At 34.7% G+C, this 26840-nt stretch overlaps 1 protein-coding gene across 1 annotated transcript in view; it reads right to left on the bottom strand.

The window, feature by feature from the left end:
* Nucleotides 1-2194: 2194 nt before the first annotated feature.
* Nucleotides 2195-26840, bottom strand: part of CCSER1 (coiled-coil serine rich protein 1) — a 1333501-nt gene continuing 1308855 nt past the window's right edge. Inside the window, exon 12 of the mRNA XM_036852947.1 lies at nt 2195-5427. Coding sequence (XP_036708842.1) covers nt 4942-5427 — 486 coding nt within the window. The 3' untranslated portion in view covers nt 2195-4941. The remainder of the gene's footprint in view (nt 5428-26840) is intronic.

Below are 26840 nucleotides of genomic sequence, written 5' to 3'. Positions count from 1 at the left end.
CCTAACCTTTCTGATCTCATCTATGAAATGAGTAAAACAATAGCAAACTTACTAGGATGAAAATAAATGCTATGGACTGGACATTTGTGTTCCCCCAAAACATATGTTGAAGCCCTAACCCCAATGTGAGGGAACATGGAGGTGGGGATTTTGGAAAGTAATTAGGTTTAGATGAGGGAGGGGCCCCATGATGGGATTAGCAACCTTATAAGACCACAGCTTGTTTATTCTCTGCCATGTGAGAAAACAGTGAGAAGAACAAAGCTACCTAAACCAGGAACTGAATCAGCTGGCACCTTTATCTTAGACTTTCAGCTTATAGAGCTGTGGAAAATAATCGTCTATTGTTTAAGCCATCCACTCTATGGTATTTTGTAACAGCAACCTGAGCTTACCAAAGCAATGAGGTAATGTTTGGAAAGGATAAGATGTGGAAGGCTCTTTTTCTTGAATTTTATGTTCAAGAGGAAAAGTATGTTTAGATTAAAGTGGTGAAGTTAATGGGGCTAGATTGAAAGTTCTCTAAAAGGAACCATGATATCCCACATTCTAGATTAGTTAGGCAGATGAAACCCACTTTGTATTAGTAAGAATTTTCATTGTCTTAATTTCTATGGGAAAAATTTCAGATCTGGAATAGGGTGAACTGCCTTCATTCTTTTCCACAGATAACACACCTGGAAAATGAGATCTCTGACATATTTTGGGGCTACACTACTTGGTACTGAGCAAGTGGGTTCTGAGCAAGAGCAAATTTATTGTCAATAAATAGTTGGTGGATATGTTTGTGGTTCTGTTGGTGAAAGAACTTGGCACAGATTGAGATTTGAAGAATAAAAATTTGGCAATGCTAATGTATATTGTTAGAGAAGAGGGCTTCTTTGTTTAGTTGGTTGATAGTTGGCTGTTTGCTCTTACACTACAGTGCAATTCAACTTTTTGTAAGAACCCAACTAGTTTATATTTTCTATCATCCCTGCCATGTGTATAGATATAGCCTAGTGTTGGCATGACAAAATTAGCACGTGGAAAAAGAACTAGAAAAAAGAGTTTAAATTCCAGGAGGAGTAAATTACCAAAGAAATATTATGTGTGATTGAATTATTTCTTGGGGTAAAAAAAGAAAATATATAAAAAGGATTTGATAATAAAGCCTAAATAGAGTCAAGTTCCAGAATGCAATCAAAATCCTTAGAATAAATGAATCAGTACTATATTTAAATGGATGTATCACCAGGGAAAAGCCTCCGGCTGTGGGGAATGTGATTCAGGGATAAGAATGGCAATCACAGACAGCACCTCTACAAGCATCCCCCTTTCTTTTTCCACGTTGATCTACAGGTGGTTTAATGGAGTTGTAAGTGCTGTTTTGAAGCACTTCCTACTTCTATAGGTATTTGTAATATAAAGTTCTAAAAGTGGAAAAGTAGAACAAAATTTAGACTATAAGACTATAGCCAGTATTCCAAGTTACCCACTATAGTGGGTTACTTACTACTTCTTAATAATGAGAAAGGCGATAATGAATGTCACCATTCAATAAACTCCTATTCCATCAGCAACTAAGTTACTAAGAAAGGTCTTGGAGGACTAGTGGAATATGATCATTTATCTTGATCATTTACCTTATCCTTAAATACATGATAATAAAAAGAAAATATTAACTCTTTTTAGTGGAAGTGTTATCTCTGTTAAACACACACAAGGTAAACAAAACAAAATGTGAAATTTTCTTTGAATTCAATGAATTACTTTGAATTCAGTAACACTCAGAAAATTAATGACAATAGGCTAGGTTGAAATCTTGGGAAATACAAGGTGTAAAACACAGGTCATAAACCCAGATTGATTAAGAATATCTTGGTAAGCATTTTAAGTAAGTGTGGGCATGTCTACAAATGTTTATTGTTGACTAGTGGCTAGCTAGTTTATTTATATCTCAATCAATAAATAACAAAAACAACTTGACTGATATGTGGCCCTAGGTCCTTACCCTGAGCATATTGATATTGGTAGATTCACACCTTTAGCACTGCAGCTACAGTTTCATGGTGTCATTTGCACAAGGACTATGGTGCTCCAAAGAAGAAAAAAATAGTTTGGAGAGATAATAATTTTGCTGTGACTCTGTTAGCATATAAAATTATTTGAAAAAAAGTCAATGACTTCATAGAAATACAGTTGCATGTTCCAATAATTACAAAAATGAGAACAGTTTATTTCAGGTGGAAACAGCTTTTCCTTAAGGAATATCTCTTCTTAAGTGTCCTTTAAAACACGTTCTAATTCAGAAAAGAAGATTTGCAGCAGAAATTTTACAGACTTACTTAGGCTTAGCTACACATACACATGCACAGAAGAAACAGGAAGGGAAAGAAAAGACAACTGCTTCCATCAGAAAAACAAGCACTTTTTCCCCCTGGTGTCATGTCTTTGGATATGTACTGCCTTGGAGAAATGTATAAATCATTTTTATACATGGAACTGTCTTAGAAAACTAGAGATTTTAGTACAAAGAAATCAATTTGCTGAAAGAATGCCCACATGAGTACTCTATATACACAAGAGGAACTTACAAAGAACCCCTGTTTTACAGTTACTGATGTATATTAGCATAGTGGGCTTACACCTTCTCCAGGCCTGAGTTACACTTAGTATTACAAATAATATTATAACAATGCTGAAAATACTGATACAAAACAGCTTTAAGATGATATTTCCAAAAAATACCCCTCCTTTTAAAATTGAACTGTTTAACCCAGGTTTTCTTTTTGAATGTTTCAGCTTTAAAAAACATTTTTCAAGAAAATACTAGCATTTAAAACATCTCTTAAAATGTCTATTAAATGACAGATTTTCTTAAATAGATTATTTTTTTACAAAGTATAATTCAAAAGTCTATCTTCCAGAAAAGCAAAACTATAAGCTCCAAAAGTCCAAATCAAAAACATTATTTGTGATACATAGTTCTTCCATATCCTGGGAAAAAATCCTTGATTATTTTACCGTTCTGATTTATTTACAGACTTCAAATACTCTAGTAACACACACCAACTTTTAGGACAAATGAAGCTGAATTCCACAATTAATAATCATAATTTTTCTATCATTTCTTAAACACCATCCAGCCCAAAATGTCTGTCTGCATGAATATTGTTAACTTCTAAAGTATAGTGGGAATTTTAGAGAGCAGTCTCATTAAGCCAAGCAAATTGCAGTGTGCATTATTCTCTTTTGGCAGAATTACAAACACACAAAAAAAGAAAACATTTGGCAAACATTTGTCTTGATGCACATGTGTTTTCCTTTGGAAAACCGAAATTACAAATCCAGCATATCCACTAAACTCTTTACTCTTATCAATTCTAATCAAAGTTTGAAAAGTGGTTAAAGTTTAATAGTTAAAGCTAGTGGGGGGATATCTAATGGCTTTTCCCCAAAGCATAGAGCTCAAATGCACTTTTGTTTTAGGAGATGCATTTCACACATAGCTTTAATTTAAGCAGGTTAGTCAGATGCCATGCTAAAACTGCTATCTCAGTTTCCCTTTATTCATTTCATGGATTCTGTCAGAGAGCACAAGGGAAACAGATCCTGCAGTAGGTATGACAATTTCAATATGCATGGAGTATGCCTAATATGGATTCAGTTATTAGCTTTTATCTTTGTATAAGAAAACTGCAGCCCTGATTCCTACTGGTCATTTTAAAATTATTTATTTCTATAGCTGCATACAGCTCTATTATTCATTAAACATAAAGAAATTATTTCTCTCACGTGCACTTATGTATAAAACATATTAGGCCTTGTGTGTTAAAGAGAAATATTTGCCATCAAACGAGTTAAGTATTCCTGTTAGAGATTTATTTCTAAGATCAAATTGCCAAAGTTTACATATATTTTACTTTTTCCTCTAAATCTAGATGACCGAATAGTCAAAATAGTGTAAACTGGGCTACCAAGAAACTGACTTTCTCTTCCTCAATTCATCATGTAGAGTAATTGGTATGGGTTAATGTATATGAAGCAAAATTGGACACACATTAAAAAAAGTGAAAAATTTAAAAATATAAGGAAAGTGAAGTAAAATAACTTTCTTAGAATGTTCTATTCCTCAAATTTTTAAAAATTACGGTGATATAACCATGGCAGTGACTCAGAGTATAGCATGTCATGCTTTACGCATCATTTGACAAAATTCAGGCAACATTACCACCTCACTGTGTGTTATGTCATAGTACTTCAACATCAATAGCAAAAACTAAAAGCAAAATTTTTCGATGATCGGAGCTGTCATTCTCTATTTGGCTAGCAATTACTCAGTCTGAAATCCTTTGTGAACTAGTGTGAACTAAACACTTAGAGGATAAAAGAAATACCATTTTCCCCCTTAATCGTATGGCAAGATAAGCTTGATTGTATGTAATAGAGAGACAAACACCATCTCTAGGTTATATGCAAGCAAGCTTCATTCTTCAAATAAATACACCACCAAATACAAGACTTTAAAACCCCTCTTTTCTCTTTCTATTAACTATGTAGTTTAAAATTCCTTACAATCCCTTTATCTATTTATTCTGCACATCTATTTTCACAGTAACACCATTAAGTGAACAGAGTGCTATTTGATATTACCTTCTGAAACTTCAATGCATATCAGTGACTGATAAAGATAAAAGATAAATAAATTATGGCCTGTATATAAACCAGCAAGATGGTCTCATTTATTATACATATATATAATAAAGTCTCCAAAAGCTATTAAACCTAATTCAATTAACATGCTTGAACCCTCATTCTTAAAAAAAAAAAAAAGTAAAATTCTTTGTTTATAACTAAAAATAAAAAGTAATAAAAAATACATGAAAATTTTAACATGAGCTATGCACGAGAAACACTAATCGTCTTATCCTACCCAGAGACAGGAATAGGGTGATTTAATTACCCATCCTGCTGGCCTAGAGACTGCAGCTCAGTTGTGTGTAAATTGTGATGGAGGAAAACATTCTTTCTGCTGTACATGTGTAAAGAGATTGGCCCTCTTGGCGGTTGTCCAAACCTGCCTGTAAAGGTTGAATGCTGTCGGGCCACAGCAGCTTGGTCCTTTGGTTTCTCTGAGAACGTGGAAAGCCCTTCGGTCTTAGCTATTGGTTTCAGAGAGTTCTGCCCTACACTGGCCCGTAAATTCTGGGTGACCTCTGACGTGAGGGTTTCGTAAGTTCCTCTGGAGTGTTTGATAACTTCCACTAGTTCCTTGTCCTTCAAAAAATTGCTTAAACATAGACTGGAGAGCTGACAGGTCTTGCTTTTGTAGGGGCTTGTCTGGTCCGCTGCTGAGTATCTAAAACGGTCCTCGGTGGGAGTATGCATTGCTTTTCTGTCCCTTGTGCTGAGACTTTGGCTCACAATTCGATTTCGATATGTAGCCTGAGGTAAAGACATGGAAAAGAAAAGAGGTCTTTAAAAAATACCTTCATAGCACACACACCAGAGCGTTGCTTTCGCATTTGTGTCCAAAACCGTAAGTTTTCAACAAGGCTTAAAAAATATCAATAGAATTATTTTCTGTTTTCCATGAGATTATATTTCCCAGTGCAATTCTACTGGAAAGAGTGGTTAAATGAATAATTTACTCTAAAAGGCATTTATTAAAATACTTTTTTAAAGAGCATTTTTAAATTGGCAACAAAATTGAGAGGAAGGTACAGAAATTTCTCGTAGACCTTCTGCCTCCACACATTCATAGCCTCCCTCATTAGCAACATTACTCGACAGAATGGTGTTACTTTTTACCCAGGATGAACCTATGCTGACACATCATAATCACCCAAAGTCCACAGCTTACCTTAGGGTTCACTCTTGGAGTTCTACATTCTATGGGTTTGGACACACTTAATAATGACATTTATCCATTATTATATCGTCATACAGAGTATTTTCACTACCCTAAAAATCCCCTGTGCTCTGCCTACTCATCTCTCCCCTCCTCTCCCCACCACTGGCAACTACTGTCTCCATAGTTTTGCCTCTTCAGAGTGTCATAGAGTTGGACTCATACAGTATGTAGTATTTTCAGGTTGGCCTCTCTCACTTAGTAATATGCATTTCAGGTTTCTTGATGTCTTTTCATGGCTTGATAGCTCATTTCTTTTCAGAGTTGAATTTAAAGGCATTTTGAAATGTGTTTATCTAGTTTCCTAAGTTTGCATTCTATAATTTTCTCTGAGAATACATGTTATTTTAATAAGTAATGAACATCTATATATGAATCTATACATTTTTGTTGGATTTAATATGCTATATTTACTTGAGTGTACGCTCAGAGAGTTTTAGAATGATCAATATCATGATTTGTGTCAGCAAAGTGGTAACCTAGAAATTTAAGGAACTAAAAGAAGAACTCACTCCAGTGACCTACAGAGAACAATAGGGCACTTAAAAGAAATTTCAGCATTTAGACTTTTGGATGAACTTTATTAATCAAAACCAGGTCCATGAGTATAGGCCCATCTGCTTTCTCACAAAAAGTTTATGCTCTAATGACAGAAGCAAGACATAGCTTATTGAATCATGTTGCGGAGGAAGCAAAGATTACAAACTGGTACCAGAATTCCTCTTGAAGAGAGCACTGGCTTGGTTTAGAAAAATACATTGAGATAGAAACTAACTAGTTGGCTTATTGCTCTGGTGGCAAAAAACAAAGGATTTATTGTTGTTACAAAGAAGGAGGAAAAAAGGGAAGAGAAAGAGGTAAGAGAGAGGAGAATAGAGCACATGGCAGTAGGCTAGTACAAAATGTGCTGAAGGGCCAATGAAAATTTCTGTGTACCTGACATCTAAATGGCATAGATTTTAAATGCCCAACTTTTCATTGTTTGTTCCCTAGAAAACCATTTCTCCAAACCTGGTCTCTACTTTGAGCCCTAATTTACTTATCCGGCATCATCACTTTGACTAATTAACATTCCTAATCTGACATAAAACAAAACCAAAAAAACAAACTTGATTTTGACTCTGCAACCTATTCTTCCCCAAATACCCTCCTTCTCACGAATGGTACCACTATCAGGCCAACATCTATAAATCACCTTTGCTTTCTCTTTTTCCTCATACACCTTTAAATCACGTCCTTGCTGATGTACTGCAAATAGGCAACATCAAGTCGTCTACTTCTCCTATCTCCAATCTAAACCTCCTGACCCGATTCTCTGGTACATATTAAGCATTTGATAAATATTTGCTGAAAAATAGCTTATCTGCTTGAGATAATATAATTTATTGAGTGTGTATTATATGCCAAGCATTTTTCTAATGCCCTTATTTATCCCTCACAAGAGTCTCTTGAGGTAGCTTCTATTAGTCCCATTACACAGACTAGAAAACGGAAGCACAGTGAGTTTGGACCCTACAGACAGTGTAAGATAGACAGTCTGCTTGATTAACCACCGATTCATTCTGCCTCCCAGTATTCCCATGGGAATATTTCTAAAATGTATCACATTTTTCTAAAATAAAGTACATGCAGAACCATACTGTAACTTAAATTGAGGCTTCAAGATTATCATTACTGAGATGAATATCCCCAATCTTCTGTAAAACTAAGTTCTATTAGGGGATATCTTTAGTGTCTTTATACTCAGTGACTTCAGATTGAGATGTTTTGCTAACCATGTCTTTTCTTTCTTTCTTTAAATTGTCTTAATGTCTGTAGTAAGCTGCCATTCTAGTTTTTAATTTGTGCTTACTTATATCAGACCCTCTCCATTACTTCTAATTTGCCATTTTAACTCTTCCCTTGATTTGTGGTAGAGATAGTAAGGCTGGTTACCTGTTTGTATGAAAGAAGCATTGTATGACTTAGAGAAGGTGTTTCAGGGACTTTCTTGGGAGTAAAAGAAATAAGCTAGGTATTTGGACCTACTTAGAAATGTGAGATTTTATTTTCTTTTCATCTTTGTGACTTTACTTCTATAAGATGCTTACTTAACTGTTGAATCAGTTATTGAAAGATCCTCAAACACTGTGCTTAATATCACATCCAAATGTCAGAAACATCATGGGTATAAAATACTCTGAGAAAAAAACTTGTTTCAGAACAAAATAGCCATTGGTAAATTCATCATGATAATAAACATTTCTATTCTATTTATATACGTGCTGCTTAGGAAAGCTGAGGAGATGAGTGGAAACTTCATTTCCGTTACTTTAATGTTAGATTTGGGGAAATGTTCATCATTTTCTTTATGCGATCATTTTAACCCTCCTGGGATATTACATTAAATTGAATATACAGTTTTAATAAGACATATTGAAAGGGATCAAATGACTCAATCCCACAGGCAGACTCAGTGTTCTCTGGTATAACATCTGATCCTACAAGGTACATATGCATCTACTATAAAAAGAAACAAAATGAAATGAACTATTTTTTTTTAAATGCATATTTAAATCACCCATTCCTGTTTGTTCAGCATAGTTTGCTTTTAACATCTTAGACTTTTCTTTTTTTTTTTTTTTTTAGTTCTTTGTGATGTTCACCATTAAGTCTAGGGCTCATAGTATACATGGGTGATTGCATAGCACATGGGGCTAATGGCATGGATTTGGGGTCAGACAAATAAAGGTTCCTTTGCTGATTTGATAAATATTTATTGACCTCTACTGAGAGCAAGGTGCTATATTATGTGATAGGAAATAGTATTGTGCATAAGAGAACCAGCTCTTGCATTTAGGCAGCTTGAGGTCTAGTGAGAGAATCAACCAGAATCAGACAATTTCTAGCTAAGTGACCATGGCAAGTTACTTACCCTTCCCAAATCTCCGATTTCCTCATCTGGGAAAGGAAGATTTACATTCATACCTGTATCTACATACAGGGTTATAGTTAAGACTTAATGAACTACTGTGTATAAAATGCCTAATATTATACCTGAGGAATAGTTATCTTGATGAGAGCAACAGTAAGTATAGTAATAAAATAAAGTGAATACACCTAGAAGTTTCTCTGATAGATACTTGCTTCATCCTTTAGAAGTTAAACCACTTTGAATACTTCTATCTCAACTTAAAAAAGCAAAGTAATTTACTCCAGAATACTTGAGTAATTTTACATTTATTTTTATGGTTTGGTTCCCTAGAACAGATTCTGAGACAAATATTTGAGACAATAAACAAAAGTTTACTAGAGTGTATTCTCAAGTCAACACCCATGGGGTAATGAAGAAAGCAGTGTCTGGCAGAGGGAGAAGTTAAACTCTATGCAATTGAACTATCTATCTCAGATAATCACACAGGGAAAGCTGAAGCTGGGATGATCCCTCAGAGCTGTCCCCAATTTAGGCAAGTGGTTGGGAGCCTTATACTCATATCAACAAGTTATTCAACAAATATCTGGGAAGGGGGTGTAACCCTGAATGAATAGGCTTTTTTTTTTTTTTTTTTGTAAAGGAACTTACTTGAGTGCTATCAGCTGCCAACTTTTTTACCAACTGGGAAAATGAAGGCTTTAGTTGTGAAGATGTGTGTGTGTGTGTGTGTGAGTGTGTGTATGTGTGTGTGATTGCGGTGGGGGAGGAGAGAACTTGGGAGCACACCACAGCATCCACTACACTCATTATCCTACTTATGTACCTAATATATGATGGGATAATTTGGCATAATGGAAAGAACACTGAACCTTGGGCCAAAGACTCTAATCTTGTCTGTGCTGCTATCAAACTGGGTGAACTTTGATGAAGAATTTAATTTCTCTGGGCTTCATTTATGAGCCTATTGAAAGAGATGAGAAAAATAGAAGATAAAAATTAGATCTTGAAGAAACTCTAACATTTATTCAATTATCTTCCAGTTCTAAAAGTCTACATTTAAATATATATTTAATTCTATATAGACAAACCTAGGAAAGATCCCTTTGATTCAAAATATAAAAATATATTTTTGCATATATATATATATATATATATATACACACACACACTTTGTATTTGGTTGCAATGGTCCAGAGGGAAATAATTTTTTCATCATGCTGCTAGTTGACGTTAATTCCTTCTGAAGCTCTTGAGATCACTTCCCCAGAGGGAATTTTCAGTGCATATACCTAGCCACGTCTTTCTCAAAGCTGGAATTAAATTTCCACAAGCTAATATAATTATGTTAGTTTTTAGACAATTTAGTTGTCAAACAGTTATTTTATTACCTATCCTTTGGGTTCCTAGTAGAAGATGAATGGATGGCAAATTTAGTGATTAATCAGTCAAAACTGAAGATTATAATAAAATCAGTTCTTTACTTCCCTATAATTTTTTTCCTCTCATTTCTTCACTGGAGTATATAATCTACATTTCATTGAATTCAAGATGAATGATTTTAAAACACATTATTATTTTACATACCACTAAGAAAGAAAAAACAAACAAAACTTATGATGCTAATTAAAAACAAATAAAATCCACATTCCTTCCTTACTAGTGGTGTGACCCATTCATCAGTCACACCAGCCTCTCGTTTGAATTTCTTCTGTCTTCACTTCCCTTTCTTAGGTTTGATAGTCTTTTTGCATTTGTCTTAATGATACAGCTTCATGTACGTGTGAGTATATTCCTTCTTTTGATTTCATAAAGCATTTGGTTTTTAATTTAGAAGAGAGTATGGAATTGAAGGCAATGCAAGTACAAATTTTTTTTCATTAATATCAAAGTTATACTCTTTCTTTCTTTCCTTGGCTTTCCATATACAAAATAACATTTGCTACAATACCAAATCATAGTAAAAGCTTTTTGAAAATATTCTTATTGGTAACTCACCACATGTAGTGCTAATACTGCATATAACTCAAAGAAAGGACAATATGAAACTATGATAAAATCCACACATAGCAATGTAAACTCCACTGCAACTGCAACACGGTTGAAAACATTGATTGTAAGATTTATCCTGATTTTAGGGGTTTTATTACATTTAAAAATTGTCTTATATCTGATACAAAGAATATATACAGTAATCATGCCAATGTGCATAGCCCAATTTTCATTAAGGCAGGGTGACATGATAGAATTAATGAGGAGGGGAGCAATGTTTCAATCACTGATTAATGAATTTCATAATGTTTTCCTGAACTTCATTTCATGTGTGTGAACTATACTGGTAATTGCCAAAAATGTTATCAGGCAACAACTTCCTAGCTTCTTATATAGATTAAAATTTAGCACATGATTGGTTATTTTATTTGATTTTAAGATATATTTGTCTGCAATGTTCTCCACTTAACCAAAGATAGTATTGTTTTACAACTAGAATTGTTCCTAAAGGAAAAGAAATACTTGAAGCAATTTCCAATAGCTAGTAGAAAAAAAATGGTATTACATTACAAAAATGGCTAATATTAAATAGTATTTTAACAAATTATAAAGATTACTGAAAATAACATTATAATTTGAATTTAAATAAGAGAAGTATATGAAATTATGTTAAAGTGAGCCAGAATTATCAGGAGAAGCTAAATAGTAACTCTTGGGTAATTCATACTGAGAAGAAACATGCCTCCTGAATAAGGTTTATGGTTTCTTACTAATGAGCCTCTAGATCAAGTAAGTAAAACATAAAATGCAGAATACTGTATGTTTTATGTTCAAGAATAGACACTTTGACCCATACTTACTTCTACACCCAAGCCAACTAAAATAGAAGTTTCATAAGGGCAGGGACGTTGCCTGTCTTGTTTAACGCTGAATCCACTCCTCCCAATAGTACCTGGCATTTACCAGTAGCTCCTTAATATTTATATAGTCCAGAAAAGAATCCACTACCATGTTTTTTTCCCTTACTGATATAGCTTATCTAACATGATATGTTCTTTCTCTTGACATTTTTCTCTCATTGATGAGTTGATTACTTTGATCTATATGGATTGATATACTAGCTGGATCTTTTTTTTTTTTTTCACACACACACACACTGAATTTTATTTTTACAAGAGGTAAATAAACTGACACCAAGCATTGTAAATGGATGACCACAACAAAAGCAACAATGATTGCAACTACCAAACACGAAACACACTCATACTATGTCATAATATTGACATCCAGTCCAGTAATCCTCCACTGTAACAGCTCCTTTACTTTGCAGTGAAAATTGATTTGTATATGTTTTGCCTCTGAGTCCTTGTGGGAATTTTATTTTTTTTAATTCAAACAGAAAGTCACAAAAATTATAATTATCCTCATCACTTGACTCAGTCCCATGTAATTAATTTTTTTTTATCTTGATCTTTTGTTAGCACTTTTATGAATTCATCAGTTTTCCATTAGAGTTCTGAAAATGCTTATTCATTCAGTTCAGCAGTACAGTTACCAGAAACTGGTACTTGTCAGAGTCTTTCCATGAATTCCTTGAAGATGAAACCCTTTTATAGGAACATATTTGCAAAAGCATCAGAGTACACCCAGAACTGTCTGTAAATAACAAAAGACTTAAAAATGACCATGGTTAAAGATTTGATGAAAGTTCATAATAATGCAATTGACAAGGAAATTTAGTTATTTCTGAGATACACATTTTAAAGTAATAACTAGAATTATGATTTCTAACATTATACCAGAACATATAAGATTTTTAAAATTTTCATGTAATGTCTGAAACAATTATATTAACATATTTCCATAGGAATAACCCAAAGAAAGTTTAGTATTAGTTGTTTTTTTTTTGTTTGGTTTTTTATACTGCAGGTTCTTATTAGTCATCAATTTTATACACATCAGTGTATACATGTCAATCCCAATCGCCCAATTCAGCACACCACCATCCCCACCACACCATGGTTTTCCCCCCTTGGTGTCCATACATTTGTTCTCTACATCTGTGTCTCAACTTCTGCCCTGCAAACCGGTTCATCTGTACCATTTTTCTAGGTTCCACATACATGCGTTAATATACAATATTTGTTTTTCTCTTTCTGACTTACTTCACTCTGTATGACAGTCTCTAGATCCATCCACTTCTCAACAAATGACTCAATTTCGTTCCTTTTTATGGCTGAGTAATATTCCATTGTATATATGTACCACACTTTTTTATCCATTCGCCTGTCGATGGGCATTTAGGTTGCTTCCATGACCTGGCTATTGTAAATAGTGCTGCAATGAACATTGGGGTGCATGTGTCTTTTGAATTATGGTTTTCTCTGGGTATATGCCCAGTAGTGGGATTGCTGGATCATATGGTAATTCTATTTTTAGTTTTTTAAGGAACCTCTATACTGTTCTCCGTAGTGGTTATATCAATTTACATTCCCACCAACAGTGCAAGATGGTTCCCTTTTCTCCACACCCTCTCCAGCATTTGTTGTTTGTAGATTTTCTGATGATGCCCATTCTAACTGGTGTGAGGTGATACCTCATTGTAGTTTTGACTTGCATTTCTCTAATAATTAGTGATGTTGAGCATCTTTTCATGTGCTTCTTGGCCACCTCTATGTCTTCTTTGGAGAAATGTCTATTTAGGTCTTCTGCCCATTTTTGGATTGGGGTGTTTGTTTCTTTAATATTGAGCTGCATGAGCTGTTTATATATTTTGGAGATTAATCCTTTGTCCATTGATTTGTTTGCAAATATTTTCTCCCATTCTGAGGGTTGTCTTTTCATCTTGTTTATGGTTTCCTTTTCTATGCAAAAGCTTTGAAGTTTCATTAGGTCCCATTTGTTTATTTTTGTTTTTATTTCCATTACTCTAGGAGGTGGATCAAAAAAGATCTTGCTGTGATTTATGTCAAAGAGTGTTCTTCCTATGTTTTCCTCTAAGAGTTTTATAGTGTCCGGTCTTACATTTAGGTTTCAAATCCATTTTGAGTTTATTTTCGTGTATGGTGTTAGAGAGTGTTCTAATTTCATTCTTTTACATGTAGCTGCCCAGTTTTCCCAGCACCACTTATTGAAGAGACTGTCTTTTCTCCATTGTATATCTTTGCCTCCTTTGTCATAGATTAGTTGACCATAGGTGCGTGGGTTGATCTCTGGGCTTTCTGTCTGGTTCCATTGATCTATGTTTCTGTTTTTGTGCCAGTACCATATTGTCTTGATTACTGTAGCTTTGTAGTATAGTCTGAAGTCAGGGAGTCTGATTCCTCCAGCTCCGTTTTTTTCCCTCAAGACTGCTTTGGCTATTCGGGGTCTTTTGTGTCTCCATACAAATTTTAAGATTTTTTGTTCTAGTTCTGTAAAAAATGCCATTGGTAATTTGATAGTGATTGCATTGAACCTGTAGATTGCTTTGGGTAGTATAGTTATTTTCACAAAATTGATTTATTTCTGCTCTGGTCTTTATGATTTCTTTCCTTCTGTTAACTTTGGGTTTTGTTTTTTCTTCTTTCTCTAGTTCCTTTAGGTGTAAGGTTAGATTGTACTTGAGATTTTTCTTGTTTCTTGAGGTAGGCTTGTATAGCTATAAACTTCCCTCTTAGAACTGCTTTTGCTGTATCCCATAGGTTTTGGATCGTCGTGTTTTCATTGTCATTTGTCTCTAGGTATTTTTTGATTTCCTCTTTGAATTCTTCAGTGATCACTTGGTTATTTAGTAACATACTAAACGTGTTTAGCCTCCATGTATTTGTGTTTTTTATGATTTTTTCCCTGTAATTCATTTCTAATCTCATAGTGTTGTGGTCAGAAAAGATGCTTGATATGATTTCAATTTTCTTAAATTTACTGAGGCTTGATTTGTGACCCAAGATGTGATCTATCCTGGAGAATGTTCCATGCACACTTGAGAAGAAAGTGTAATCTGCTGTTTTTGGATGGAATGCCCTATAAATATCAATTAAATCTATCTGGTCTATTGTGTCATTTAAAGCTTCTGTTTCCTTATTTATTTTTATTTTGGATGATCTGTCCATTGGCGTAAGTGAGGTGTTAAAGTCCCCCACTATTACTATGTTACTGTCGATTTCCTCTTTTATAGCTGTTAGCAGTTGCCTTATGTATTGAGGTGCTCCTATGTTGGTTGCATATATATTTATTTATTTATTTTTATTTTTTATAGCTACTTTATTTATTTATTTATTTATTTATTTTTGGCTGTGTTGGGTCTTCAGTTCGTGCGAGGGCTTTCTCTAGTTGCGGCAAGTGGGGGCCACTCTTCATGGTGGTGCGGGGACCGCTCTTCATCGCGGTGCGCGGGCCTTTCACTATCACGGCCCCTCCCGTTGTGGGGCACAGGCTCCAGTCGCGCAGGCTCAGCAGTTGTGGCTCACGGGCCCAGCTGCTCCGTGGCATGTGGGATCTTCCCAGACCAGGGCTCGAACCCGTGTCCCCTGCATTGGCAGGCAGACTCTCAACCACTGCGCCACCAGGGAAGCCCCCATATATATTTATAATTGTTATATCTTCTTCTTGGATTGATCCCTTGATCATTATGTAGTGTCCTTCCTTGTCTCTTGTAACATTCTTTATTTTCAAGTCTATTTTATCTGATATGAGTATAGCTACTCCAGCTTTCTTTTGATTTCCATTTGCATGGAATATCTTTTTCCATCCCCTCACTTTCAGTCTGTATGTGTCCCTAGGTCTAAAGTGGGTCTCTTGTAGACAGCATATAGATGGGTCTTGTTTTTGTATCTATTTGGCAAGCCTGTGTCTTTTGGTTGGAGCATTTAATCCATTCACGTTTAAGGTAATTATCGATATTTATGTTCCTATGACTATTTTCTTAATTGTTTTGGGTTTGTTTTTGTAGGTCCTTTCCTTCTCTTGTGTTTCCCACTTAGAGAATTTCCTTTAGCATTTGTTGTAGAGCTGGTTTGGTGGTGCTGAATTCTCTTAGCTTTTGCTTGTCTGTAAAGCTTTTGATTTCTCCATCAAATCTGAATGAGATCCTTGCTGGGTAGAGTAATCTTGGTTGTAGGTTCTTCCCTTTCATCACTTTAAGTTTATCATGCCACTCCCTTCTGGCTTGTAGAGCTTCTGCTGAGAAATCAGCTGTTAACCTTATGGGAGTTCCCTTATATATTATTTTTCATTTTTCCCTTGCTGCTTTCAATAATTTTTCTTTGTCTTTACTTTTTGCAAATTTGATTACTATGTGTCTTGGCGTGTTTCTCCTTGGGTTTATCCTGTATGGGGCTCTCTGCGCTTCCTGGACTTGGGTGGCTATTTCCTTTCCCATGTTAGGGAAGTTTTCAACTATAATCTCTTCAAATATTTTCCCTGGTCCTTTCTCTCTCTCTTCTCCTTCTGGGACCCCTATAACGTGAATGTGGTTGTGTTTAATGTTGTGCCAGAAGTCTCATAGGCTGTCTTAATTTCTTTTCATTCTTTTTTCTTTATTCTGTTCTGCAGCAGTGAATTCCACCATTCTGTCTTCCAGATCACTTATCCGTTCTTCTGCCTCAGTTATTCTGCTATGGATTCCTTCTAGTGTATTTTTTATTTCAGTTATTGTATTGTTCATCTCTGTTTGTTTGTTCTTTAATTCTTCTAGGTCTTTGTTAAACATTTCTTGCATCTTCTCGATCTTTGCCTCCATTATTTTTCTGAGGTCCTGGATCATCTTCACTATCATTATTCTGAATTCTTTTTCTGGAAGGTTGCCTATCTCCACTTCATTACATTGTTTTTCTGGGGTTTTATCTTGTTCCTTCATCTGGTACATAGCCCTCTGCCTTTTCATCTTGTCTGTCTGTCTGTGAATGTGGTTTTTGTTCCACAGGCTGCAGGATTGTAGTTCTTCTTGCTTCTGCTGTCTGCCCTCTGGTGGATGAGCTATCTAAGAGGCTTGATGGGAGGGACTGGTGGTGGGTAGAGCTGACTGTTGCTCTGTTGGGCAGAGCTCAGTAAAACTTTAATCCACTTGAATGTTGATGGGTGGAGCTGGGTTCCCTCTCTGTTGGTTGTTTAGCCTGAGGAAACCCAACACTGGAGCCTACCTGGGCTCTTTGGTGGGGCTAATGACAGACTCTGGGAGGGCTCACGCCAAGGAATACTTCCCAGAACTTCTGCTGCCAGTGTCCTTGTCCCTACGGTGAGCCACAGCCCCCCCCCCCACCTCTGCAGGAGACCCTCCAACACTAGCGGGTAGGTCTGGTTCAGTCTCTCCTGGGGTCACTGCTCCTTCCCCTGGGTCCCGATGTGCACACTACTTTGTGTGTGTGCCCTCCAAGCATGGAGTCTCTGTTTCCCCCAGTCCTGTCGAAGTCCTGCAATCAATTTCCACTATGCTTCAATGTCTGATTCTCTAGGAATTCCTCCTCCTGTTGCCGGACCCCCAGGTTGGGAAGCCTGCTGTGGGGCTCAGAACCTTCACTCCAGTGGGTGGACTTCTGTGGTATAAGTGTTCTCCAGTCTGTGAGTCACCCACCCAGCAGTTATGGGATTTGATTTTACTGTGATTGCGCCCCTCCTACCGTCTCATTGTGGCTTCTCCTTTGTCTTTGGATGTGGGGTATCTTTTTTGGTGAGTTCCAGTGTCTTCCTGTCGATGATTGTCCAGCAGCTAGTTGTGATTCTGGTGTTCTCGTAAGAGGGAGTGAGAGCACATCCTTCTACTCCGCCATCTTGGTTCCTCTCCCTACCTGGATCTTAAACTACCAAGCACTGCACATGTATATTTTGCTTTCATTCTTGAAAGCAGTGGGGAATGTCAACTTTACAGGGATGTTTTTGAAGCTTCAACTCCTCTTTAGTTATCCTTCCCTAATAAAAAGCAAGACATATATGTAACTATAAAATATACCTGGAGGAAATAACCTTTCATAGCCACCAAAGCAATATGACATTATATCTAAAGCATTAGCTATCAAAGCAACTGAAAAATACCTCTTTCGGTACTTTATGTCAATACTGTAGAAAATGAATTAAAAGGGAGTTTTTGTAGAGCAGCACTTCTTAATCTCTCTTTTCCCCGTGTGTCAACATGACATATAGAGACACTTCTTTGGCCAAAACAAGGGTTATGAAAATACTCCCATTAAAATATCTTTAACTCAACTCTTTTATCTTCCATTTATGCAAACATTTTGGATTCAGAAATACAAAGAGAATTATCAGTATCTTCTCTAATTTATAAAAAGAATAAATTTTGGTGCTCTAGTAGTAGTAGCAACATATTACTTAAAATATAGACATAACAAATGACTGACACCCATTTGACCTTGTAACCTGCACATTAATTGAATGGGTCAATTCATTAGTGCAGAAAATAAATGATGAAGGCGGGAGTTGAGGCAGTAGAATAAATCACAGAAGAAAGTCTATAGTAATATGTTAATTTAATTATTAAAATATATCAATACATAAATCTACAGGCAGAATAATAGAAACTTTTAATACAGTGATATCAAGAAGCCATCTCTATGTACTTAAAATACTATTTAAAATACTTAAAATAGTATGTAAAATACTATTACATATATGAACAGTGCTTTGAATAAAGGCATGTACAATATTATTGCTCACTGAGTAAAATATTAAAATCTGTAAATGTCTTAAATGTAATTATTTCCATTTTCATTACTGTAAGTGTACAGAATAATTGCATTAAATTGGTTGTCATTTAATGCCAGTATAACATAGATTGTATTGCTTCTAAAGTTTTGCCTATATAAATCCTTTTTTATCCCAAATTTGCTTCTAAAATACAAACTGGAATACTTTTTCAACACCTTCAATGGTGTATATTGAGTTTCCCCATTGTGTCTTCAATCTAACCTTGATCTTCACTATTATTTTCTTTCTATCTAGTTAGCCCTGGAGACTGACATAAAGATTTCTTTAATATTCTTTCTCTAATAATATTTATAAATTCTCTTAAATAAATGATAAATTAGCATTGTGGCACATTTTAGAAAAGAATTAAAAGGAACTATTCTGTACATAGTCCTCTTTCCGTTGAAGCACATGCCTTAAAGGAACTTCTCTTTTCCTACTTTCAGGACTTTCCTACTTTCAGGATGGGTTCTGTAGTGTTCCAAACAAATGCTGTGCTACTATCTATGGATTCTACTGTTGAAGGAGACATAAAAATCATTTTTTTGGTAAAACTCCATCACACTAGTTTTTAATGTAGTTTTAATGAAGTCCGTAGTTGACTTAACCCTGAGCCTATTGGAAAATTGAGTTGTATGTAGTGATTTAAAATTAAGCTAAGGAAAAGACAATAGTAGGATTTAGATCCTTGAGAAAGTTTTATTTGTCTTTATAAAATTCTAAGTAAGCCTTGAATCTTGGACAAAACAACAAAATGAATGTACAACAACAAAAGTGCCATAAAGTGGTGATAAGTGCTTTCAAGACCTAGTTGTCTGTCTGATGCCTGACAGTGAGAAGATCTAGGGTGGGAAAGAATTCTTAAATATACTAAACTCAAGAGAGCATATATTGTATAATTTTAGATTTAGAAAAAATGACCGGAAAGCAGATAAATCACTTTATCTCAGATATTATTTATAATAATAGCTAAGATTTAGTGACTTTACAATGCACCAAGATATGTGCAATGTTTCATGTATTAATAACTTTCAATCCCTATTAGAGTATTTTATTATACCCATTTATGATGAAGAAACTGAAACCCTTACACTTAAGTGCTTACCAGGATTCCAGAATTTAGTGGATAGCATAACGTGAATTGGAGCTCAAGCTCTAAGCCAAGGGTTTCTCAGTCTCAGCACTATTTACATTTGTGATTATATAATTTTTTTGCTGTAGAGGGCTGCCCAGTGAATTGCAGGATGCTTATGAGCATCCTTTGCCTCTACTTGTAGATGCCAGTAGCACCTGCACCCAGTTGTGACAAACAGAAATGTCTTCAGACATTTCCAAATGTCTCCGGGAGGGCAAAATTGCCCCCAGTTGAGAATTACTGGCCTAAGCCATAATGCTTCCCTAAATCAAACATATAAAAGTGACCAATGCAGGATCTGTCAAAAAAAAAAAAAAAAAAAGCCATATACATAAACTGCTATCCTTTTAAAAAAAAATCATTTACAGCCACTAGGAGAGTGAAATTAAGCTTTTATAATTTTTATTTTATTTTGCAAACACATATAATCCTTATTATATGCCAGACACTCTTCTAGACCCTTACAATTATTATTATTATTTAAAATATTAGCTCATTTACTAACCCAATGCAATTTCCTAATAAACATTGAAAGCATTTATAAACATAAATCTTGCCCAACAACAGCAATAAAAAACACATACAGTATAGCACATAAAATCCAAAGATTTCTTGTCTTAAAAAATAACTTTTTCTCCACATGGAGGAATGTTAATGGAGTGTCATGAACTACTTAAAAAGCAAATGCCCCTTTTGATTTTTCACTACATAATATATTGGTGTGAAGTAAACCGGGAGACCTGAAATGTGTCTCTTTGCCAATAAACTCAAACGATATTTATTAAAAACAACTGTCCTTTTCCTGAAGTGTCAGTATAAACTCAAACCATATTTATTAAAAACAACTGTCCTTTTCCTGTCATCACTGAGGAATAGGATTTCTAAAGCAGTTATAAATACAGGACATTTCTCTACAGAAGGGTTGGCATGTTGTTGCATATGTTTGTATCCTTAGATGTGCAATCTGTTTTCAGTGATAAAGAAGAGCTTTTTTAAAGGTCTAGAAACACTCTACCACAGAGAGATTGTACAGGGAAGTAGTTACTGCTTTGCAAGCAGGAAGCCTTGTAATAAGTTGAAGTAATAACCAAAAAGAAACATTCAAAGGTTCTGGCAGACAAGACCTATATTTTTCAAATAGCACAAATTACCAAGAGGAAATTGTCTGGGGTTAAATTACTTCTTCTGGCTCAACCTCACTCCTAAATTCTTTAGGGGATACTAAATCCTCCTGGTGGGCATTTAGGATTCAACCGGGGTTAGAAGACATGTACAAGATAAGCAAGGTTGATTGTTAGTAAGGTCAGCTAAAGGCTGAGTTCCCAAGAGAGGAAAGCCAAGGCATCTACCTCTCATGAGAAAAGTGAAAGCATGCAACTGTTTTCCCACAAGCCAGTAGGACTGTTCTGTTTATAACTAGAGTAAATGAACTCTAGAAAGAACAAAATTCTGAGGAACAATAATGAGTTGTCTGTAGAACTAATACGTGTGTGTGTGCTGTAACCCACTCAGTGTGAACGATTCTTTTCAGTAAAAAGTTCATTTAAATGAGAATTTCAGACAATCACTGCTTATAATCACTGTTTCAATTCAGAAGAAACCTAAGAAAGTATAATTCTGCACAACTGATATTCCAAAAAAGTGTGATTTCTAAATAAAAAGAATAAGTGAGTGTTTAAGCTAATTTTATATGTCTAAGTGAAAGGAGTAGGGAATAGTTTTTATGTGTTTGCATAGGAATGCAAAATAATGGGCAATTACTGTGGTTTAACCACAACAACATGAAAAATGCGTCTCTTGTCTAGACAGGCACATGCCCAATATCTAGCACGTATTAGATGGTACGGTGTTTCTTTTATTTAAAATTTTATTGAAGTATAGTCGATTTACAATGTTGTGTTAATTTCTGCTGTACAGCAAAGTGATTGTTATATATATATATATTCTTTTTCATATTCTTTTCCATTATGGTTTATCACAGGATATTGAATATAGTTCCCTGTGCTATACATTAGAACCTTGTTGATTAAATCCATCCTATATATAATAGTTTGCATCTGCTAATCCCAAACTCCCAATCCTTCCCGCCCCCATCTCCCTCCCGCTGGGCAACCACAAGTCTGTTCTCTATATCTGTGAATCTGTTTCTGTTCTGTAGATATGTTCATTTGTGTCGTATTTTAGATTCCACACATAAATGATATCATATGGTATTTGTCTTTATCATATGGTATTTGTCTTTCTCTTTCTGACTTACTTTGAGTATTATGAAAATCTCTAGGTCCATCCATGTTGCTGCAAATGGCATTATTTCATTCTTTTTTATGACTGAGTAGTATTCCATTGTGTATATATACCACATCTTCTTTATCCATTCATCTGTCGATGGACATTTAGGTTGTTTCCGTGTCTTGGCTATTGTAAATAGTGCTGCTATGAATATAGGGGTGCAAGTATCTTTTCAAATTAGAGTTTTGTCTGGGTATATGTCCAGGAGTGGGATTGATGGATCATATGGCAACTCTATTTTTAGTTTTTTAAGGAACCTCCATACTGTTCTCCATAGTGGCTGCACTAATTTACATTCCCACCAACAATGTAGGAGGGTTCCCTTTTCTCCACACCCTCTCCAGCATTTGTTATCTGTAGACTTTTTAATGATGGCCATTCTGACCAATGTAAGGTGGTACCTCATTGTAGTTTTGATTTGCAATTCTCTAACAGTTGGTGATGATGAGCATATTTTCATGTGCCTATTGGCTATCTGCATGTCTTCTTTGAAGAAATGTCTCTGTTTAGGTCTTCAGATAGTACAGTGCTTCTTGAATGAAAGTAGTATTAAAAAAAATCACAAAAATATTTTTATTCACATAATGTCTTCTGTAGACAATTGCTGTAGATTTACATGATGGAAATATTGCTTGTATACAATAAATGAACATATATATATTATATATGTGTATAATATATATATTATATGTGTGTATTGTATATAATACAATACACACATATAATATATAGATTCTTATATTAATTATAATCTATATATAATTAATATATAGATTCTTATATTAATTAATTAATTAATATATAATTAAGAATCTAGCCTATTGTTTCTCTTGTTTTCTAGTACTTATCATACATATGTATATGTAATATATTATAATCATATTGATTAAATAATGTGAGTCCTAAACTCCTTGCTTAAATGATTCTATCTTATGAGAAATTTTATCCCATAAGCTCTGTTGGGAGACTGCTAAACGTAAGACATTATTACCTAAACTACAAGATAACTTGAGAAAGAAGTAAAATAAAAATACAGCAATTTTACATTGCTCATTTGTTGTTTTATATCAGTAAGGCAAGTTATTTTTAGGAATAAGTCTGACTCACTGAATAAAGGCAATACATAATTAAATATATAGTATAATTTGGGGGATACTACAAACAACAAATACAATTATAGCATCTCATCTGTCATATACTTTAAATGTTAGATTGCTTTTACATAAAATATCCTAATTTATCCTTGTAAATGTACATTAAAACTGGTTTCAAATGCCTTACTCCCATTTTACAGATGCAAAACTGAGGCTCTTAGTAATAACTGGCTTACTCAAGAGGACTCAGGTACTAATATAAGGCCTTTGAACTCCAAGTCATATATACTATAATGTCTCTTTATCTGTCAAAAAATTAAATAAGTACCCTTCCCTAATTGTTTCATTGATACTAAAATCTGTGTGCCAGTTCCTCTAGGTTTATTAAATGTTCTCCACTTATTAATTCTGAATTTCATTCATTATATAAAATATACTCAAACTTCACGTATAAATTGTTTCCAGATAACTTGAAGTATAATATTATAAGTTATTAGTCATTTAAACCTTTGTATGAATTAGGTTATCAGATTATCCCTGAAGAAAAGGGTTTGAAATAATTGGAAATGGAGATATCCAGAAGGTGTGGATACTATGTAAGTAGATAAGAATGATGTTGAAAAAAAGGGAGACAGGATATAGACAAATAGAATACCTCACTCCTACTGCCCTCTCTGGCCGCAGCCAGAATAAGCATCAAGGTAGTTAGAGTGAAAGAACTATTGGCCCAAGGATGCCAAATCACTTGAAATGTCTCCCTGGATTCACTGGTTCATTTTTCACGATATTCTTTCATTATTTGAATTTAAAAAGTTTAGTTATACCCAGATTAAAAATTATATATTCAAGATGCACTTCAAATGTGATTTTTAGGTTACTAGCCATTTTGTATTAGCTTTGGCTATATTTTCCTTCAGAAACATGCAAAATTTAAGGTAGATCAAACATCACTTAAGAAAACTCAGGGGGCATGTATGGGATAGTAATATGATAAATAACAAAACTTGCCTTTTATGCTTGATGCTTTGGTGACATAATACTATTTAAAAGTCCTTCAAAGAATTTATGACATCAAAATAATATTACAAGCATGTATGGAAATACAAAGTATGCAGAGTGGTTTGGGATTTGTGATGAAATAATATTCATTTTCATATACCATATGAGTTTCTGAAATGCTTTCATATAGTATAAATAAAGGGTGAGACACAGCAGGAAATGAATTCTGGTATGGAAAGTTATGGTCAGGATATCATTACCTACAAGTTAGATACAATTTTTAAAAGAAGCATGGAATTTCAAAAATACATTCTTTCACTGTGTAAAGAGTTGAGCCTTGGAGATAAGAGGTTTGTTTAATAATAGCAATTTTTGAAATAACCAACCTTTATTTTCTTACTTAAGATGAGTTTATGGGTTTTAGAAACACTTACTATCGAGTGCAAAAAGAAAGCCTAAGGTTATTTTTTTTTCTCTTTGAAAAGCTGCTTTATCAAAGAAAATAACTTTCCTTATGAACTCAGAGTAGCCTCAAAAAGTCTGCTAACAAAGAGAAAACAGATGGGACACCAGCTTTAAAGTTAGTCATCCTTAAAAGGATATAAAATTGATTTTTAAATAGAAAAAAAATCAACAAAGCACAAAATGTAATGTGAGATGAAGCATACAAATTGCTATGATCTAAAAAATTATTGTCAACTATTTTCATTTTATTAATGTCATTTTTGTGATTTTATTAATTTCAAATATCACAACCTGTTGCCCATTGAAAATATGAATATTTTCATTTTGATTTAATAATAACAGTTCAAGAAGCAGTAGAGACTGTAAAGTTAATGTGGTTTAATCCCTTGATTTTTATAAAGAAACAGTGGCTAGGGTTGATAAGTGACTCACCCAAGATTATAAAAATTGTTAGTGGCAGTCAACAACCAATTCCAGATTTCCCAAAGCATTGTTCAATATTTCCATGCAGAGCCCATCAAATTTCATTTTAATGCATAGATACAAGATATGCATGTGGTGTAAGAAAAACAAGGTCAAAAGGATTCATATTCAAATATTTAATTATATGTTTCAGCCATTATGCTATATTTCAACCACACTCATGAACTGTGGATATGTAGATAGAGATATATCTGTTAAGTCTGTGGGATAAAAAAGATGGATAAATAGAAAAAATCTTAGAGTAGTACAAGGAAAGGTATTTTGTGCTGAAATAGGGGAAATGAAGGTCAAGGGGTAACCATGTGATGATAGAGATTGCATATGTATACAGTGACCTTTGTAAACTGTGTTCTGTTACAATAATTTTGGTTAAAAGAGGAGACATAGTAACCAGATGTTGGCTTAGGGTGGATCTATCTTCATTCCTCAGGTTATAGTCATCTAGAGGTAGAAAGAATAACTCTTTCCTAGTTATAGAGGTGATGTCCTGCATTTCAATAGAGGCTATGTTGGAAGGTCCAGATGTTAGAATTATAAGGCTGTGGTGAATCCATATCCTGACCACAGGAATGGTGGTTCCACATCAGGACAGATTGGCAGACAGCATCATAGGTAGCAAATGAGTTCTTCAAGAAATCTCTTCAATATTCAATACCCCAAGCAGTTCCCTACATTCACTATGGGGAGGCCTCAGAAATGTTACAATCTAAAACTAGTTCTAAAATATGAATGCATCTTCCATACCAGCATTGTTAATATTTCTCATTCTCTGTTTCTTTCTGTCTTCACTATTTAGTTTTTCATTCATTTATCCATTCACTCTTATGGAGAGTCCACATAATACAAATGCAACAGGAGATTTAAAGAAATCAAAGATACAATCCTATGCTTAGGCACTTCCTTTTGCTTAAGGGACTAAACTAGTAATTAAAATAAAAGGTAAGATTAAGTAAGACATTAAAATGATAATATGAAAGTGTCTCAGGTCAAGAAGAGACTTAGTGAAAAATAAATATTAAAAGAGCATGGGGGGCTTCCCTGGTGGCACAGTGGTTGAGAATCTGCCTGCCAATGCAGGGGACACGGGTTCGAGCCCTGGTCTGGGAAGATCCCACATGCCGCGGAGCAACTAGGCCCGTGAGCCACAACTACTGAGCCTATGCGTCTGGAGCCTGTGCTCTGCAACAAGAGAGGCCGCGATGGTGAAAGGCCTGCGCACCACGATGAAGAGTGGCCCCCGCTTGCCTCAACTAGAGAAAGCCCTCGCACAGAAACGAAGACCCAACACCGGCAAAACTTAATTAATTAATTAAAAACAAAACAAAACAAAACATGATTTCTAAGAGTGAAACAGCCTTCCAAAGAATTGTTTACTTTGGTTGCTTCAATTTCTCACTTCCCGCTTATTCATAAACACACTCCAGTTGGGCCTTTGCTCCTCCTGAAGACCTCTAATTTATTAAGTTAAATGGATACTTACCAGTTTACATTTTTATTTTTAGTATTAAGTAAAATTCAGTAGATTAACCCCTCTCATCTTGAATTCCATCATCTTTTGGTAATTGTGATGCATGTTCCTGCTGCTTCTCCTGCATCTCTGGTCACTATTAATTAATCTCCTCAGCTGAACACATTTCTAACTAAATGTTTGGATTTCAAGACCTGGTCCAGATACATTTCACTATCCCTAAGTGATCTCATCCAGTCCCATTACTTTACTTACTATCATTATGTGAACAAACATTAAACATATATTTCAATCTAAACTTCTTTTCAGAGTTTCATTCATACATCTACCTCCATGACTATATGACAGGTATCTCAATCATATTTTTTCTTAACTGAACTCATTATATTTGCATCATTCTAGTTTTCAACTATGTTAACAATTTCAGTAATATT

This window comes from Balaenoptera musculus, chromosome 5 (assembly GCF_009873245.2).
Source record: "Balaenoptera musculus isolate JJ_BM4_2016_0621 chromosome 5, mBalMus1.pri.v3, whole genome shotgun sequence".
Classification (NCBI taxonomy): Eukaryota; Metazoa; Chordata; class Mammalia; order Artiodactyla; family Balaenopteridae; genus Balaenoptera; species Balaenoptera musculus.
Note: the sequence above shows the minus strand (reverse complement) of the source record. Positions and strands in the feature narration are given on the sequence as shown.